Source organism: Equus quagga, chromosome 17 (genome assembly GCF_021613505.1).
Source record: "Equus quagga isolate Etosha38 chromosome 17, UCLA_HA_Equagga_1.0, whole genome shotgun sequence".
NCBI lineage: Eukaryota > Metazoa > Chordata > Mammalia > Perissodactyla > Equidae > Equus > Equus quagga.
Window position 1 is genome coordinate 24690248 of NC_060283.1, and position 17986 is coordinate 24708233.

Consider the following 17986-nt stretch of genomic DNA (forward strand, 5'->3'; position numbering starts at 1 on the left):
GGGGGGGGGGGGGGGGGGGGGGGGGGGGGGGGGGGGGGGGGAGGAAAATTTTCCTACTCAAGGCACCTCGGAGAGCATTAGGAACTAACTCACGGGGGAACTAACTCATTGCCCAAGCCCCGGAATGTGTAGGGTCCGCGGCAGAGTTCAGCAAACGATGCCTAGAAGGAAAGAGGGAGAAATTAACAACCCCCCGTGAAAAACTCTCCTAGAAGAAGGATGTTTTAAGAGTGCCCTCGCCTTTATCCGAAAAGGCTTTTCCGTGGGCGACACCAGGCATACATTTGCCCAGAAAACTCTATGGCTCTACCAGCCTCAAAATCGGAGAACGAAGCCCGGGAGGCAGGGGGAGGCGCCGCCACGTGCCAACGTGGGAGGGAGGAGACGCCAGAATCTTCAGGCCAGGGAGCACAGAGGTGGCAGCGGGCGACCCGCCCCTTCCTCGTGGAGGTCTCCGCCCTGGGCCCTTCTCCTCCGGCTTCTCCTCTGGCCTGAGCGGCCAGTGGCGGGGGACCGGGCACGGGGAGGATCGGAGGAGCCCCGTCCCCCGGGGTGCGACCGTGCGCGCGCCCCCTAACGCGCGGGCCACACCGAGGCGTCCTGCGGCTGCGGGCGCGAGGGGGCGGGCTGCGCCCGAACAGTCCGGGAAGGCCCGCGGTCCCCGAGTCCGGGTGCCCTGGCGCCGGGCGCCCGCGCGTAAAGCGTGCGCGGGCGAGGGAAACCGACACAACGCGCGTCCAGGACTGCCAGCGCCCGTCCCCGCCAGCTCGGCCAAGTAGGTGCGATCCCCGCTTTGCAGAGAAGGGCGGCCTCGGGGCCCCGCTATGTGCACCGGCTGGACGATTCTCTGTAAACGTCTCGGCTCTTCCGTCTCCCAGCCCTTTGCCCCACTCAGACTTCCTCCTCCTGGACAGCAGGAGCGTCTCTCGCGGACGGCTCGCGGCCCTGCAGAGGCCCTTTCGCTTTATTATCCGCCAGATCTGCTGCATTTTGGAGTTCCCAGGCCTGATCGGGCGAGGGTGTCTGGCTGGGGACTCGTCGCCGCCCGGCTGGACGCCCCAAGCCCGCCCTTGGCTCCCGCGCAGCGCTGAGCCGAGCCCCGCCGCCCCCACCGCGACCCCAGGCTTCGCCTCCCACCGCCCCGCCTCCACCGGGCTGCCCTTCCTTGGCCTGGCCTGTCGGGAGGGGCCTGGCTGAGGCTCGGGAGAGCCCAGCTAGTTGGGGGAGGATCCCAGAGAAGACTTACGGAGCAAAATTTAATCGGGGGTGGAGAGGGGGGCCCTGGGTTTCTGGGCCGCTGGCTGTCACTCGTCATTTGGTGTGTGGGGCTTGTGCATGGGAAAATCGGGAAGGAGTTGTGATAGAATCCTGGCTATGAGCCAGGATTTGCTCTAAGGCTTGTCTGCATGAACTCATGTGTTTATATCCTCGCTGCTCCTCTGTGTGGTAGTTACGGTGGTACCCACAGTGCAGCAGAAGAAACTGGCTGGGAAAGTGGAGGAACTCACACCCGGCTTGCAGGATGAGACCACGGGCTCCTGGTGCCCCCGTCTCCCTCCCTCAGGAGTGAAGACGGCCCCTGGAGCTCTGCCTGGGGTGTCTACACTTGCGGAGACCCCGCTCCCCTCAGTCCCCACCCATCTCTGCTCCGGAGCACCAAATAGTCTCATTGTACCCTTCACCCCTGTTTACATCAGTTACCACGGGACCTTCTGGGACTCCAGGCTCTTTCTGCTTCAAGTTGGAAAATTTTAACCTGGCTTTTTGAAATTGAGGTCAGTAAGCATGGAAAAAGGATGTTGGTCACCCCTTAGGCTGCAGAATGAAAAACTTCACAGGAGTAAAACAAGCTAAAGCACCTATACATTAAAGTCATATAAAGATAGTGAGTACAGCCCCTGGCACGGAGTAGATCCTTAATGAAATTTACTTGTTGAGGCGATTGCACATGGTTACAGTAGTGAGGGACACAGAAAGCACTGAGCATATAAACTTAAAGGAACGGGCAGATAGAGAAGGCGGGGACCCCATGACTCCCAATTCATTTCTGGTGCTTGCTGCATTGAGTGCTTTTGTCTTTTTGTAGATGTTTGCCCTCCCTGAGAAGGAATCCAGGGCACCATCCACCTGTCCGGGCCCAGCCTCCACACAGGACCTGGACAGTAACTGTGGGGATGGTCTGGAAAGAGAATGTTCTAGAAAGCCAGACAAGAAGCTGCCGGAGCTCTACGGAGTGGGTGATCCCACCGCCGGGTTCTCCTCCAACAGCTCCCACCTGTCCTCTAGAGGAGGCATCATTAAATGGTTCTGGGACTCAGCTGAGGCCGGCTACAGGACCTACCACATGGATGAGTACGATGAGGATAAGAACCCCAGTGTGAGTGAAGCCCCCTCCCCACGGGACTCAAGACAAGGCTGCCGGATGGGGCAGCACCAGCTGGCTCTTGTCAGGTTGCAGTTGTGGTCCTCGGACCTCTAAGAGGTCTTCTGACGTAGCTCAGGGAGGCCCCAGTTTATTACCTGGATCAGAAAATAGCCCATTTTTCACTAAGGGGGCCCTGATTTGTGAGGGAGGCATTCAAGAACCGTGGAACGCTCTTAGATGGATTCTGACCCACAGCCCGTCAGCTCTCCAACTTTAGAGCTGGGACAGGACTAGGCTTGCAAATGTTTCCTTTGCAAGACTAGGCTGCAAAGTGGGATGGGTCGTGTGTTCTTGAGCTACTTAACCTCTTTGAACCTCAGATCCTCTCTAAAGTGGGCTAATGATACCTGCTGTGTAGAAGGGTCGCAGTGAAACGAGATCTGGGGTGTTATTAGCACAGGGCATCCACCTAGAGCATCAGTAAATGGGAGCTGCTATTGTTATTAATGTTTTCTGTCCGGACTGTTGTAAGTTGTTAGTAGCAACACCTTCAGAGGGCGGAGCTCACACAAACAACCCATTAATAATCTTTATTTGTTGAGCATGTACCAGGTCCTGGGCACTGTTCTAGGTGCCAGGGTTACAGCTGTGGACAAAACTAAGATTCCTGCCCTCATGGAGTTTATAGTCTAGTGGAGGAGACAGACAGTGAACAGACAAAAAATCATATGATGTGTGGTGATAAGTGCTGTAGAGGAAAATAGAGCAGGGTAAAGAGGATAGAGAATGATGGAGTGGGCTGGGGATATTGCTATTTTATGTGAGGTGGTCACAGAAGGCCACTTTAATAAGGTGACATTTGAGCAGAGACCTGAAAAAGGAGGGATTGTATTAGCTATCCATTGCTGTGTAACAAATTACCTCTGGGGGAAGAGCATTCCAGGCAGAGGAAACAGCCACTGCAAAGGCCCCAGGGTGGAACCGTGCTTGATGAGTTCAAAGGACAGCAAAGGGGCCACTGGGTGGAGACTGGCAGGAGATGAGGTCAGAAAGGTTATGGGGCCAGGGTGCTGATAGGTCCCATAGGGTCTCATAGGACACAGTGAGCCTGATTTTAGACCAAGTGGGATGGCAAGTGTTCAAAGGGGGAGAAATATGATCCAATGTCAGTTTTAAAGCGATGACTTGGACTGCTGTATGGAGATGCTGGGGAATGATGGGGAGGGGGTGAGTAAGAAAGGAAGCAGGGGAGCTATTGCGATAATGTGGGTGGGAAAGGCTGGTGGCTGGGACCAGGGTCTTAGCAGACCTAAGGAGGATGAGAAGTGCTGAGACTGTGCACATACTTTGCAGGTAGAAGCGGCAGGATTTGCGGGTGAGTTGAAGGTGGGTGGAGGAGCGTGCAGGAGCAGTGCTTTTTATTTGTCGTAATCTTAGCTCATCCAAGCTCTCCTTGTTCATCCTCCCTCCTTGCTCATTCCCCCAGTAGCTCAGGGGCCAGGAGTTATAGTGCGTGCGTCTCTCTGGGGACTCGATAAGGGACAGCTTGAGCTGTGCCTTCCCCCGCCCCTCCCCTGTGAGAATGCATGCCTGTGGGGTGGGGATCAGGTGTCGTGTGATGTCGCCCGGATCTCCCAGGGGAGCGTTTCCACCAGCACAGGCGTTCTTCTTGCTCTGAGGCACCCTTGTTTCTGCTCCAGCCGGAGCATCCATTTACTTTGTGCATCCTTTCGTCCCCTAACCATGTATGGAGTCCTTCTGAGCCCCTTGAGATGCAGTGGTGTCTCAGGCATGCATCCGGCCTTCAGGGACCTCACCATCTAGTTGGGGAGAGAAGGAATGTACATCAGTCCCTGTGACCTGGGGCAGAAACCGACCAGTGCTCTAAAGGGGGAGAGATAAAGAGCTCAGACTCCAGAAGAAGAAAGGATCCCTTCCAGGTGGGGTGTTGGGGAAGGCTTCCTGGAGGAGATGGTGTTGGAATAGAACCTTAGAAATGGGAGGTTGGGTTCAGGGAGCTGAGCGGAGGGTGGAGCTTGAGCAAAGGTGAGCAGGGGCAGTTGGAAGGCCTGGGTTGTGGGGAGCTCCTCCTTGTCTTGGCTGCCTCAGTGGGCTCCTCTGGCCTTTCGGTGCCCCCTCTGCTGTGCTCACACTGCCTCTGTGCCTCTCGTCTCCAGGGCATCATTAACTTGGGCACCAGTGAGAACAAACTCTGCTTTGACCTGCTGTCCAAGAGGGTAAGTCCTGGTGCGCCTGCGGGTGGCATCTCCAGCTCTGAGGGGCTGTCTTCTCTTGGATGTCCCTGGAAAGTTCCCCCACAAGAGCCAGCTGCTGGCCTCAGCAGCCCTGGCCTGGGTATCAGGAGACCCAGATTCCACATATGCCTTGGGGACAACTTTCTATGTGATCTTGGGCAAGTCACTTCCCTCCTCTGAGCCTGCTTCCTTGTTTTTTTTTGGTGAGGAAGATCAACCCTGAGCTAACATCTGTGCCCATCTTCCTCTATTTTGTGTGTGGGTTGCCGCCACAGCATGGCTGACAAGTGGTGTAGGTCTGTGCCCTAGAACCGAACCCGCAAATCCAGATCGCCGAAGCAGAGGGAGCCGAACTTAACCACTAGGCCATGGGGCCGGCCGCCTATAGTTTAGTTTTTTAAATGGCTGTTTTAACACTGCTTGCAAAACTCCTGAAATTTAGTAAGCAGATTTCTTGAGCTGGCACAAGCCATCTCCAGCAAACCACTGGAAACACCTGATAAATGTGTCTTCCCGGGCCTTGGGGTCAGAGTTTGGGCCTATAGAGAGGGCGGTCCTTAATCCAAAGGGACGCGTTTCCCAGGGTGAAGTACGCAAGCCCTGGGGGGAAGGGTGTAAGAAATGGGCTTGAAAGGCTGGTTCTACCGAAAGCTGCCCCCGCTCAGGCAGCTCAGCACCGTCCAACAGAAATAAAACGTGAGCCGCCCATGTAATTTAAAATTTTCTATTAAATAAGTAAAAAGAAACTGGTAAAATTCACTTTACTAATATATTGCATTTAGCCCCATAGATCTGAAATATGACCATTTCTACATGTAATCAATATAAAAAATTATCAATGAGATGTTTTGCATCCTTTGTTCGGATCAAGTCTTCAAGATCCAGTGGGTCTCAGTTCAGACCGGCTGCACCCCACTGCTCAGTGGCCACACGGGGCTGGCGGCTTCCGTATTGGACAGCGCAGCCCCGAGGGATGAAAGAGAGCGGGGAAAGGCTGGGCCTATAGACAGGTGGCTGGTCACCACTCTTCCTTTTGGTCCCACTGCCCAAGGCCCTTGCCTTTCCTTGACGTTGTGTGTGTGATGCTCTGCGAGACACTAACCCAGCGCCTGGGCAGCGGGGGCTGGTCTAGAAATGGCCACCTTTTCCAAAGTGTGAGGTTGAGCTGAGCCTGAGAACACAATGGCCTGAGTCTCTCCAAGAGTTGGAGCCAAGACCGAGATGATGGCACCCAATTCTGGGACCTCTTCCGTCACCCCGTGGAGAAATCGAGTACCACGGTCTCCTATCGCTGCCTCCACAAATGCACCCCTCTGGTTTTTCAGGTGGCAGTGTTGTATAAAGAGCACTGGACTAGGAGTCAAAAGTTTTGGATTTCGTCTCAGCTCTGCCACTTGCTAGCTATGAACTTGGCTGAGTCACTTCACTTTTTTGAGCCTCGGTTTCCTCATCTGTGAAATGGGCACGAGGATGCTGTTCCTGTGCTGCCTGTCCCCTGGTTTCTCTGATGAGCAGACCCAGCCCTGGCTTTAGAGGCCCTGGTGCTGTGTGGACGCGGGTGGCGGTGCCAGCTCTCACGGTGAGGGTGTGCCGCCCTCAGCCCTGCTTGTCCCTCTCTGTCCCCAGCTGAGTCAGAGCGACATGCTGCGGGTGGAGCCGGCCCTGCTGCAGTACCCTGACTGGAGGGGGCATCTCTTGTGAGTAGTTGCCACGGGCCTGTGGTTCTCAACACAGGGTGGCTTTGCTCCCCAGGGGACATATGGCAATGTCTGGAGACATTTTGGCTTGTCATCACTGGGACGGGGGTGCTACTGACGTTTATTGGCAAGAGAGGGTGCTAAACTTCCTGCAGAGCCCAGGATAGTCCCCCGCAACAAAGAATTATCTGGTCTCAAATGTCATAGTGGCGTGTGGAGGAAGCCCGCCGTAGGCTGAGGGCCTCGTCCTGGAGACCAGGCGACGGGGGGCTCTCCTGGAGCATCTCGAGGGAGCTGGGGCGTCTGCCGGTCCCACCCCAGCTCAGGAGCTCCCTGGCTTGGTTTATCTGGGTCTGAGGCAGGGCGGCGCCTTCAGGCGAGGAATCTTTGTCCCCAGTTTCTCAGTAGTTTTAAAGGAGCCAGAATCAGTTTCGGGGGAGTTGGCTGGGGCCTTTTCCTGCTGCTGATATAGGAGGTGGTAAATAAGGCTAATAAGAGTTTATACCTAATGAGCGCTTACTAGGAGCCACATGCTGTTCTAAGCGCTTAGTGACCGGGCAGGACTTGATTCCAAAGTGCATGATCTTGTGGTTATTTAGATGCTGGGCCCTGGAGGCAGACCCCCGGGCCTGAGTGTGGACTCTGCCACTTACGAGCAAGTCACTTCATTCCTGCAGGCCTCAGTTTCTCTGTCTGTAGAATGGAAATGATAATAACAGTAGTTGCATCATAGGGTTGTTATGGAGATTAGATGCCTAAAACTCTCCCAATAGTACCTGCATAAGGTAAATGTTCAATAAATATTAGCAATAATAACTATGATAATAGCTATTCTTATAATAATACTGTTTCATTATTATTATTATTAGCTATGTATACATATAGAGTATACTTTCGATGTTCCTGAAGTCTGCTAGTTAGGTGGGGTTGGGTGTTCTAGAACGACTGAGAATGAGAGTTTTGATTTGTGGGGGTAGTGATGGTGGGGGGAGGGGAAGGCGGGCCCTGGGGGGTGGAGACAGACGCTGACCATGGTCCCCTTGTGGGGATCCAGGGAAGGGTGATGGCAGCTGCCTGAAGATTCCCCAGAGAAGCCTTGGGATGGCCTGTCCTGTCCTGTCTGACAGGCGCTGTCCGTCTGTCTGTCTTCCCTCCAGCCTCCGGGAGGAAGTGGCCAGGTTCCTGTCTTTCTACTGCAAGAGCCCGGCGCCCCTTCATGCGGAGAATGTGAGCAGCCCCTCCTCTGCCCTCCCTGCCCCTCTGCCCTCGTCCCCCAGCTTCCGGCGGGCCAGAGGGGAGGTGGGTTGCGATCTGCCTTTCACTCCGTTCTGACCTGTTTCTGAGTGGAATTAGAGATACCCCTCCTTCTTTCTCCCTCATCCTAGGTACGTCGGGTTGGGGTATAATTTCTGCCCCCTGTGTTCTGTGGCCCCACTTTGCCTCCACACCTTCGGGCAAGACTCTCTGAGTGACCAGCTCCCTCTTCCTTGCTCAGTTGGCCTCAAGGAGGTTCCCCAAGAATGAGCCACATGAATGAGCCCCGCTCTTAGTCAGTGGGGGCCTTTGGGGACCTCCTGCGGCTTTGCTGTGACAGAGCCTTGAGGGCGTCGAACTGCGACCTAACTCTCCCCTCTGTGCCATCCTGGGATAGAGGCTGCAGGTCCTTGCTCCCTCCTGGGGCAGATTCATCTTTGTCCCATGGATATGTCGCCCTCAGGTGGTTGTTCTGAACGGCTGTGCCTCTGTCTTCTCTGCTCTGGCCACGGTGCTGTGTGAGGTCGGGGGTAAGTGGGCTGTGCCCCTCAGCACTGGGGCTGCCCTGGGCCTGCAGTGTCCCCAGTGGCCTGTCCTCGAGGGCTGCATCAGGATGCTTTCGACCCTAATAGACTACAGGGGCGTTAAATAAGTGGCTCAACAGGAAACCCAGTGGTCAGCAGATCAGGAGAGGTCAGTGTGATGCCAGAGTTCTGGGCTGTCTCTTGCGATGACCTTGGCGTTTCCCTCACGCTCACAGATGGCTGTCACATCCTCACACGACAGCGTGTCCAAAGCAGGAAAAAGGATGAGGTGGTGCCTTGCCTGTCTCTTCTTTATCGGGAGGTGCGAATGGGACTTCTCTTTGCCAGAAGAGTCCCACCAGAGCCCCTCTTACATCTTAGTGCCCAGAACAGACTCATAAACCCATTCTGAAAGGTGTCCCTGGCAAAGGGGACTAAGGGGACCATGGTTGGCCTAAATCAAACTTGGTTCATCTCCTGGGGCTGGGGGAAGGCCCATCTTCTGTAGACTTCCTGCTGATCATATCTAAAAAATCTGGTGCTCAGTAGCGAGGAAGCACGTCGGAATGGCTGGTGAGCAGCCGCCAGTGGTGCGTGCTGTAAGAGCCATGGTCATGGCGAGAACTGGTCATGGTCGGCGGTCATTGGTTGCCAGGAACGGAGGCCCAGTCCTAATATTGGTAACATTTATTGACCACATACCACGTTCCAGGCCTGGCCTGAGAATTCGACCCTCACCCAATGCAGTGGTTTCAATGGTTACGCCCACTTCACAGATGAGGAGATTAAGGCACATGGGTTAAGTAACTGGTCAAAATCACACAGAGAGATAGTGACCAGGATTTGAACCATAAAAGGAAGATGCATTGCAAGGACGTAGTAGGCGAGTTCCTACGCATTCCAGAACAATCAGGAACAGGATCAACGTCACACTCCATCTCTCACTGGGGTATGCAGTCTCTCCCCTTTGTTTGGCCTCTCTCTGGACCTTCTTCAGCTCTTGTGTGGCCCAGTGTTGCTGCCCCAGCTCGGACGCGGCATGACCTTTCCATTCAAGTGCGCATTCTCTCTCACAACGTCTGTGCTTCTTAGAGCAAAGGCTTGAGAGAGAGAGAGCACTTGATGGGGTTCTGACCGGCCAGTGGATTGGTGCCCTTGGGTCGTTTGTCTACCTTTGGTCCAATCCCCATGGCCGGCGGAGGGAACGATGTGGGACAAAGGCTGCCCCCTCCAGAGCTGCGAGTGGGGGGATGGTGCTAAAGGATGGTTGAGAAGGAGGGCAGCTGGACCCCTGCATCCTCTTCAGAACTGGAAGAATACCTTTTCCCCTTGACCTTGGAAGGGGAACCAGCATCTCATCAACCCCCTATGCACAGCTAGAGACCCCTGCATGGCATCCCCAGACGGTCTCAGCCTTTTGTCTGATGCCACCGGGGGCAGAGAACCCGCTCCTCCTGAAGCAGCATGGTTTCTCTCTAGGCAGTTCTCTGTGTTGTCCGGTTTTTCTGTTTCTTGAGCCCACATCACCACCCTGCAGCTTTGACTCATGCGTCCAAGCCTATCTTGGAGTGAGCCCACATGTCAGGTGCTTCAGAGGGACCCTCTGAGCTGCAGTTTCCTAGTCGGTAAAGTTAGGATGATCACAGTACCTCCCTCACAGAGCGATTGTAAGGATCCAATGAGAGAAAATGCACTTTAATGTTTAGCACAGTTCCCATGATGTACTAAGTGATCAGTAAATGTCACTGACTAGTTATTAGAAGAGGGACTGATCTCAGTGGATCCAAGCTTCAGAAAGACTTTCGGGAGTTGAGAGAGGGCGCATGCCCGAATGTTCCCCAAGGACATTGAAGGCTTGGAGAGGTGTGGGGCCCATGGATGGGGGTCTGGGGTGTTCTGGCCAGAGAGTGACAGCCCCTGGCCCACTCCTGCCCCCAGAGGCTTTCCTGATCCCTGCCCCTTACTATGGAGCCATCACACAGCACGTCTGTCTCTATGGCAACGTCCGACTGGTCTCTGTCTATCTGGACAGTGAGGTAAGAATTCCTGGGGCCCCAGGGAGGACGGGGCATTCCTGGAGGCCAAGACTTTCCTGCATCTGAATTTGAGGGTGGACATGGGTGGAGGTCCACGCTGAGGGATATGGAGTTACAGGTGAAAGGGGAGTGGAGGCTTCTGTTGCCCACGGTTGCCTCTGCCTGTGTTTCCCCGGGGGCTCCCAGGATCCCTGTTCTGAGAGCCCTGGGGTCCATGTAGAAGCCAAGGGCGGCCCCTGGGCAACTGGACCGAAAAAGGAGGGTGAGATGGGGCAGAGCAGACCTCAACATGGACATCCTTGGACCCCAGTCAGAGGACCTCTGGGGCTCTTCCCAAAACCTGAGTGTAAAGGGTGTCCCTGAGTGATGGGGCGGGGAAAGGAGGCTGGAGATGACAGTGGTGGGAGAGACCCCCAGAGTTCAGGTTTGGGGGTCACTGAATTTGGCTGGTGCTATTTGTGGCTATTTCTCCAGGTCACTGGGCCAGATACACACCCCTTCCAGCTCACAGTGGAGAAGCTGGAGGTGGCCCTGCAAGGAGCTAATTCTCAGGTCTGAGGATCAAAATCCAAGGCTGGGAGTGGGGGGTCTGAGCTAGGCATGGACCCCTTGTCCTGTAGCTGATCTCCTCCGGGGAGTAGGGTTGGCACTCTGTGATGGGGGTGGGGGAGAGGGGTAGGGTGGTAGCGCGGGACTGTTCTGGGGTCAAGCAGGAGCCTGCCCATGGAGGGTCCTCCCACTGGAGAAAGACTCTGAGACCTCAGTGTTCAGAGAATCAACCAGGCGCTTGATTGGAAACACCACTCCCCCGCTCCGCCCGATGCTGATTCAGCGGGTCAAGGGTGGACTTGGAAGCCTGTAGTTCCGCAGTCTCGGTGGTGATTTGAGGAGGTGGTCCCCCTCACTCCGAGGGGATCTGAGGCCTCCCGCAGACCGGCGGAGACCAGTGTACTCCAGGGCTTGCTTTCCAGTCCACTTTTCAGAACTCCATCAACCTAATTTTCTTTTACGTGGTCTGTGCATGCCCGCTGTAGGAATTTTAAAAGCGCAACTCCCGCCCCCTGCCATAATTCCACCAACAAAGTTGACCTCTGCTGGCGTGTGGGCATGTTTCCCCTGGGCTCTGTTCCTGCGTTTGTTTTCTTTCATAGTCCTCACGATGCTGCAGATATAATTCTCTGTCCTCGTTGCCTCCTGTGGGTGGTGAACACGTTTCCATCACACTCCCTGGGAGCCGGCTCGGTGACCAGCCCTGTCCAGTGGGGCCCGGCTCTGGCCTTCGGGAGGAGCTGAGCGTCTCCCGCCCCACCAATGGTTTCAGGGTATAAAGGTCAAAGGCCTCATCCTCATCAACCCCCAGAACCCTCTGGGCGACATCTACTCCCCAGCGGAGCTTCAGGAGTTCCTGGAGTTTGCCAAGAGGTGAGGCACCCCACCCTCACCCCACAAAGCGTCAGGGTGGATCGGGGTTCTGATGTGGGCTTTGGGACTGGTCCTACCCTCTTGACTCCACTGTGGGCTTCTCCCTGCTTTGGCCCCTCCCGGGCAGTGGGGTGGGGAGGTGGGGGTCTGTGGGATACTGGTTCTCTCTTTCTTTTTTAACAACAGCTGTCATCTATGGCATGCTCTAGGGGCCTGGCCCCCTGCTGAGCACTTGATGTGTTCTATTTCATGTAATCCTCCCAACATCCCAGTTAGGTATAGATGCTCTCGTTATCCTGGTTTACTGAGCCATGGAGTGAGGGGTGGAGCCAGACTTGAATCTGGGTCTGCTGGTACTTAACTGTCTTGCACTAACTGCACCCATCCTCCTGGTGGTGCCCGAGGGCTCTGCCTCTCCCCCATGCGCTTCAAAGCCCCGTTGTCACCTGCTTTGTGTGTGCGGCTTCCTGTGTGTTTGAAAAAAGTAGACAAAAGAAGGGTCTTCCTGGAAAAAACAAATTTGGTAACCCTGGGCTTGACCGTGATCCCTCTGGATTTCTGACTCGCTGCCACCCCATCCTGGGGGATGCGTTTGGCTTGCGAACCAAGCTCTGTCCTCCCCGCCACCTGCCCGCCAGGCACGAGCTGCACGTGATGGTGGATGAAGTCTACATGCTCTCCGTGTTTGAGGAGTCAGTTGGGTACCGCAGTGTCCTAAGCCTGGAAAGGTGAGGCTGCCCCACAGAGCTGACTCTGCCAGCCCCCACTCCCCCGCGGTGCCCTGGCCCCTCTGTGGCTTGGCCCACAGGGCATGGCCTGCCCCAGGGTGATCCCTCTTCCATCCAGCTGATCCCACTGTTCTCAGATCCCCTAATGAGAAGATGGGAGGTCTGGGCCAGATCAGTGGTTTTCCAATTGTTCTGTGGGGTTTCTGAGAGCAACGAGGAGGGGCCTTAGGATTCCTTGACAGAGGGCTGGGTGGGTGAGAAACTGGCCTCCTTTGCTGTTTCTTTCATCCCCTGAGTAGTTCCAGTTTCATTCATTCGTTCATGTGCCCCTTGCATGTGCTAAGTACTTCTGGCTGTTTGGGCTTTTGCATTAGATTGAGTTTGAGCCAAGAACACCTTTGGAAACCCTTGGGCCAGACCATCTGTGATGTCTGTAAATCTGACATTCAGAGATTCACTTCAGAGATATGGTTCAGACCTCCCAACCCTGCTGAGCCCTTCCTGTTGGTTCTCTTAGCTGGTCCTTGCAAAGCTCTGCACCTTTCCTGGAGCAGGGGTTGTTTCTCCCCTTCGTCCACGGATTAGGAAAGTGAGACATAGAGAAATAGTGACTTGCCATCAACTGTGTGCCAGACACTATGTGAGGTGCTCAGGACACCACCATGAACAAGAAAGACACAGGCTTTCCATGTGACGCTTGTATTCCTAGCCAAAAAACCCCCCGTTTTAGCAGCTAAATACACAGCTCGTCATTTGATGATGGCCGTGATCTGTGCTAAAAAGAAGTCTGGGAGCCTCGAGAAGATCTGCCTGGGAGCCCTGTTGGCCTGGTCTACTGGCAGGTGTTCAGAGATCTGTTTGAGGAGGTGACACCTGAGCTATGCTCTAGATCAGGGGCCAGTGAATATTTTTAGATCAGATGGCAAATATTTTAGGCTTTTTGGGCCGTGTGGTCTCTCATTCGACTCTGCCGTCACAGCACAAAAGCAGCCATCGACAGTAGGTACATGAAAGAGCGTGGCTGTGTCCCGATAAAGCTTTATTCACAAAAACAGGCAGTGGGCCAGACTTGGCCTGCAGGCTATAATTTGCTGACCCTGCTTTAAAGGATGCGTAGGAGTTGGTGATTCAAGAGTTGAAACCAGGACTTGTGTTCTCTGCAGGTTGCCGGACCCCCAAAGGACCCACGTGATGTGGGCCACCAGCAAGGTGGGTTCCTGGCTGGCCTCGGGGTGTCAGGAGGTGGGTGGGCAGAGAGGCGGGGGGACCCGCTTCCTCCCTGGAGGGCTGGCCATGGCCTAAGGTGCTTTTCTCCTGCAGGACTTCGGGATGTCCGGGCTCCGCTTTGGCACGCTGTACACAGAAAACCGCGACGTGGCCACTGCGGTGGCTTCCCTCTGCCGCTACCACGGCCTCAGTGGCTTGGTCCAGCACCAGATGGCACAGCTGCTCCGGGATCGCGGTGACTACCTGGGCCTGGTCACCTGAGGATGGGGGAGGGTCGTAGCCAGTCTGGGACTGGCTGGGAATCATGGCTGGTTCTCCAATGAGAAGATTTAGGATGGTGTTGAGAGTTGGCTCTGGCCTCAAACTGGCTTCATACCCTACTTGGTCACTTCCTGGCTGCACGACACATCCCTTCACCTCCCCCGGCCTCAGTTTCTTCATCTGTAAAACAGGGATCACCTTGGTACCTGTCTTGTGGGGTTAGTGTTATTTGTCATTCAATTAGAATAGTGCCTGGCATATAATTGACAGTTGCTCAATGTGAACTCATTATTATGAGCTGTGCGCACTTGAAGAAAGAGTGGAAGCTACTAGGGGAAATTTTCCTGATGGAAGTCTCTCTATGCAGGTCTGTTCTGTTCCCAGGCTCAGACAGCGGGTTAGATGGCAAAGGTTACCTGTAACTGCCACCATTTATTGAGCCCTGCTAGATGCTCTCGTTGCACCATCTTGCTTGTCCCTCCCCAGAATCCTAGGAAGCAAATATTTCTGTATTTTCCATATTATTTTATAGATAAGGAAAATGAGGATCAGATACCACACGCCTGCTTTAATAGCTAAATTAAAAGAAATAGTGACAGGGGTTGGCCCGGTGGCTCAGTAGTTAAGTGCGCACGTTCCGCTTCAGTGGCCCGGGGTTCGCTGGTTCAGATCCCGGGTGCGGACATGGCACCGCTTGTCAAGCCATGCTGTGGCAGGCATCCCACACATAACGTAGAGGAAGATGGGCACAGTTGTTAGCTCAGGGCCAGTCTTCCTCAGCAAAAAAGAGGAGGATTGGCAGCAGATGTTAGCTCAGGGCTAATCTTCCTCAAAAAAAAAAAAAGTAGTGACAGCATCAAGCGTTGGCCAGGAGACAGAGCAGCTGGAACTGTCACACACTTCTAGTGGGACTGCAAGATGGTGCAGCCACGTTGAAAACAATTTGGCAGTTGCTTATAAAGTTAGACACACTCTTACCAAATGGCCCAGCCGTGCCACTCCTAGACACTTACCCTGATGGTCTCCTAATGACCACTATGTGAATGTTTATAGTTGCTTTAATCATAACCACCCAGAACTGGAAACACCCCAGATTTCCTTCCATAGATGAATGGAGAAGCCCTCTATGGTGCGTCCACGCAGTAGACTTCTCCTGAGCAATAAAATCCACAGCTGCAGGATGGATCTCAAGGGCATTGTGCTGAGTGAAAGAGCCACTCTCAAAAGATTACGTCACTGTATGATTCCACTTACATGGCGTTCTGGAAAAGGCACAGCTGTAATGCCAGAGAACAGGCCGGCGGTTTTGAGGAAGGAGACGATGTGGCTAGACGCAGTGGGAGGGGGCTCTTTGGGGTGAGGGACCTGTTCGGTGTCCTGCCTATGGTAGGGGTTACTTAGATCTCTCCGTGTGTTAAAATTCATCGAACTGGATACCAAAAAAAGATCAATTAAAAAAAAGAGGATCGGCGAGGCGAAGTTGCCCAAGGCCCCGCACCTTGTCAGGGGCCGCGCTGGGATCCAAACCTCAGCCTCGTGACTTGGGAGCATCTCTCTGTGAGTGGATCGGCCTCTGGTGAGGGCTGTCTCCTGGGGGACTTGGTGTCTGTGGGACCTGGCGCTGTCAGGTCACGTGTCTGGATTTAAGATGCTTTATACCGAATAATGAATATGCCCGGGGCCCCCAGTCACCCAGCTAGAGGACCCGTCTTGGCACCTCTTGGCCTTTTTCTTTTCAGCACTTAGATTCACAGGATGGAGTGGAGGGTTGACGGGAGATTTATCTTTTGGCTTCTCTTTTGCCCAAACAGACTGGATCAACCAGGTGTACCTGCCAGAGAACCACGCCCGGCTCAAGGCTGCCCACACCTATGTCGCGGGAGAGCTCAGGGCCCTGGGGATCCCCTTCCTGAGTCGTGGGGCAGGCTTCTTCATCTGGGCTGACTTGAGGAAGGTATGCAGGTGGAGGGGTGGGTGGGGAGAGAGTTCAGGCCTCCTTCCAGCAGGTGAGGGGCAAGGATGTCTCATTTGCATCCTGACCCCCCTCCACCCTCCCAGTACCTGCCCGAGGGCAGCTTCGAGGAGGAAAGGCGGCTCTGGCGCCGCTTTTTGGACCACAAGGTGCTGGTGTCCTTTGGCAAGGCCTTCGAGTGTAAAGAGCCTGGCTGGTTCCGCCTGGTCTTCTCGGACAAGGCCCACCGGCTTTGCCTGGGTGAGCCGCCTGCCTTCCCAGCCCCCTTCCTAACTGCATCCTGCATTCTGCTTCCCTCTTCTGGCCCCACGAGTGGCCCCAGCAGCCTCCGCTTGTCTGTCCCCACCCACCCAGCCATCAGCGCTGACTGGCCATGACTTGCCCTTCCCAGGGATGCAGAGGGTCCGGCAGGTGCTCGAGGGCAAATCCCAGGTGGCAGAAGACCCCCCAGCCTGTCAGACCCAGGAGCCGAGGGATCGGCACAGGTGAGCGGACTGTTGCCTCGTGGCCGCAGGGCCTGGCAGCCGCTGCTGACCCGGGCCGTTTGGGGCTGTGAAGACTGATGGCGGGGGAGCTGTTTGCCAGGAAGATACGCAACTTGGCCTTGACTGTGAAGGAGAACTCTTCTTGCCTCTCTTGGTGGCAGTGTGAAGCTCCTTAGGCTGTGGTTCCATCCGGCCCACCCTCTCCCCCTCTATTAAACAAAACTGGGAGAAACTGGAAGTGTCTGTTGTGAGTAATTTATGGAATGGAGGAGTCGTGACTGCTCCCATCCACAGCCCTCAGCCCCCAGGGGATGTGAAAAGAAAACAAACAGCCTGTACCTTCCTCTGATGGCGCCTTCATGCCTCCTTTGTTGCCATGGAAACAAGTAAGAGAGAGTACGCCCCCCAAATTAAAGGAGAATGGAGTTAATTGTACATGTTCAGGTTGCTTTCCCACACACTTAGGATGTTGAGCCCATAGCACACTGGGGACCCGGGACCCAGGACAGGCCCTGGTTGGGGCACGGTGAAGAGGACTCCTTGGTGGGAGTCAGGAGGGGCTTCTCTGTCTCCGGGATGCTCTTCCTCCCCATCCTCCTCCTTCCTGACAAGAAGTCGCCTTCACTGATGATCTCAAACCGCAGTGTCCCAGCTATGACTGGGCTGGCCCTTGGACCCAGGCTGCTGTGGGGATGTTCTGACTGAGGCTGGCCTTTCCACCCCAAGCATGCAAAGGGCCACCCACCCCATCCCCAAGGGTGCTTTAGTTCAGAGCCCAAAGGAGCATTCTGATCTGACCTATAAGCTGTGTGCTGAGGAGCCTGCTCTGGTGCTGACACTCCTGTTTAGAAAGTCTGTTTCCTTGTTCCTCTTTTAACAGCATATCGGTGAAATCAGCGTTTCCTTTCCATAGACCATGCTATTTGCTTTAGATTCGTTTTCCTCTTTCTTTCTGCCTTTCATTCATTCGTTCTTCCTCCCTGTCTTTTCTTGAACACTCTCCATGTGCCACACACTCAGTTGGGTAATTTACATGCATTATTGCCAGCTCTAACGACCCTGGGAAGCTGACGTTATTAGCCCCCATTTTACAGATGAAGAAACTGAGTCTCAGAGATGGGATGACGTTCCCAAAGTCACCTAGCTAAAAAGTATCAGAACCAGGATTCAGAGTCAGCTTGGTTTGGTTCAAAATCCTGTGCTCTTTCCACTCTGCCAAACCAGCTCCCAACCAGATTCTTTGACTCTTTCCAGTCTTGTGAACCGGGCTTCATGTTGTCATCATCATCATCTTCAATTATTTTTTAATGTCATTGGCTCAGTAGCACTCCTTTCTTTTTTCTGTTTTTGAGGAAGATTGGCCCTGCACTAACATCCATGCCCATCTTCCTCTACTTCATATGTGGGACGCTACCACAGTATGGCTTGCCAAGCGGTGCCATGTCCGCACCGGGGATCTGAACTGGCGAACCCTGGGCTGCTGAAGCGGAACGTGCGCACTTAACTGCTGTGCCACGGGGCCAGCCCCTCAGTAGCACTTTTTTCCATTCCCACTTCCAGGAAACGTTGGTACTGGGATTTGTTTCACTGGAATGCCTTCAGCTTTTACAGAGGGTCAAAATAAGAATGGCCATATCGACAGCTCTGTTCATCCTCTCCAAAATCTTCTGTTGTGACGTTGCCTTGTTGTTCAGGTCCCCCCTGGGAGGGTGTGATAAATTCCATTTAGAAATGGAAGAAATAGGAATCTCCGAAGAATG

General features: G+C 54.5%; 1 protein-coding gene across 2 annotated transcripts; it reads left to right on the forward strand.

Annotated features, from left to right (window-relative positions):
- Window positions 1-437: 437 nt before the first annotated feature.
- On the forward strand, window positions 438-16454 carry ACCS (1-aminocyclopropane-1-carboxylate synthase homolog (inactive)). Of its 2 annotated transcripts, XM_046644742.1 has the most exons (16): window positions 438-775; window positions 1698-1775; window positions 2087-2377; window positions 4543-4602; window positions 6247-6317; window positions 7475-7544; window positions 8035-8101; window positions 10034-10131; window positions 10606-10683; window positions 11453-11553; window positions 12192-12281; window positions 13445-13490; window positions 13602-13743; window positions 15581-15723; window positions 15828-15981; window positions 16133-16454. In XM_046644742.1, the coding sequence occupies exons 3-16, from the start codon at window positions 2087-2089 to the stop codon at window positions 16228-16230; spliced, it is 1509 nt and encodes a 502-aa protein (XP_046500698.1). In that variant the 5' UTR covers window positions 438-775; window positions 1698-1775; the 3' UTR covers window positions 16231-16454. The 2 variants fall into 2 exon arrangements, with proteins under 2 accessions (XP_046500698.1, XP_046500699.1); XM_046644743.1 differs by lacking the exon at window positions 1698-1775.
- Window positions 16455-17986: the final 1532 nt, after the last annotated feature.

What these genes read in the sequence shown, in the direction of transcription:
- ACCS (XM_046644742.1), top strand. Translation starts at nt 2,087, where the DNA reads ATGTTTGCCCTCCCTGAGAAGGAATCCAGGGCACCATCCACCTGTCCG. An exon ending in GACTGGAGGGGGCATCTCTT is followed by an intron (nt 6,318 to 7,474) that starts GTGAGTAGTTGC and finishes TCTTCCCTCCAG; the next exon opens with CCTCCGGGAGGAAGTGGCCA. An exon ending in GGTGCTGTGTGAGGTCGGGG is followed by an intron (nt 8,102 to 10,033) that starts GTAAGTGGGCTG and finishes TCCTGCCCCCAG; the next exon opens with AGGCTTTCCTGATCCCTGCC.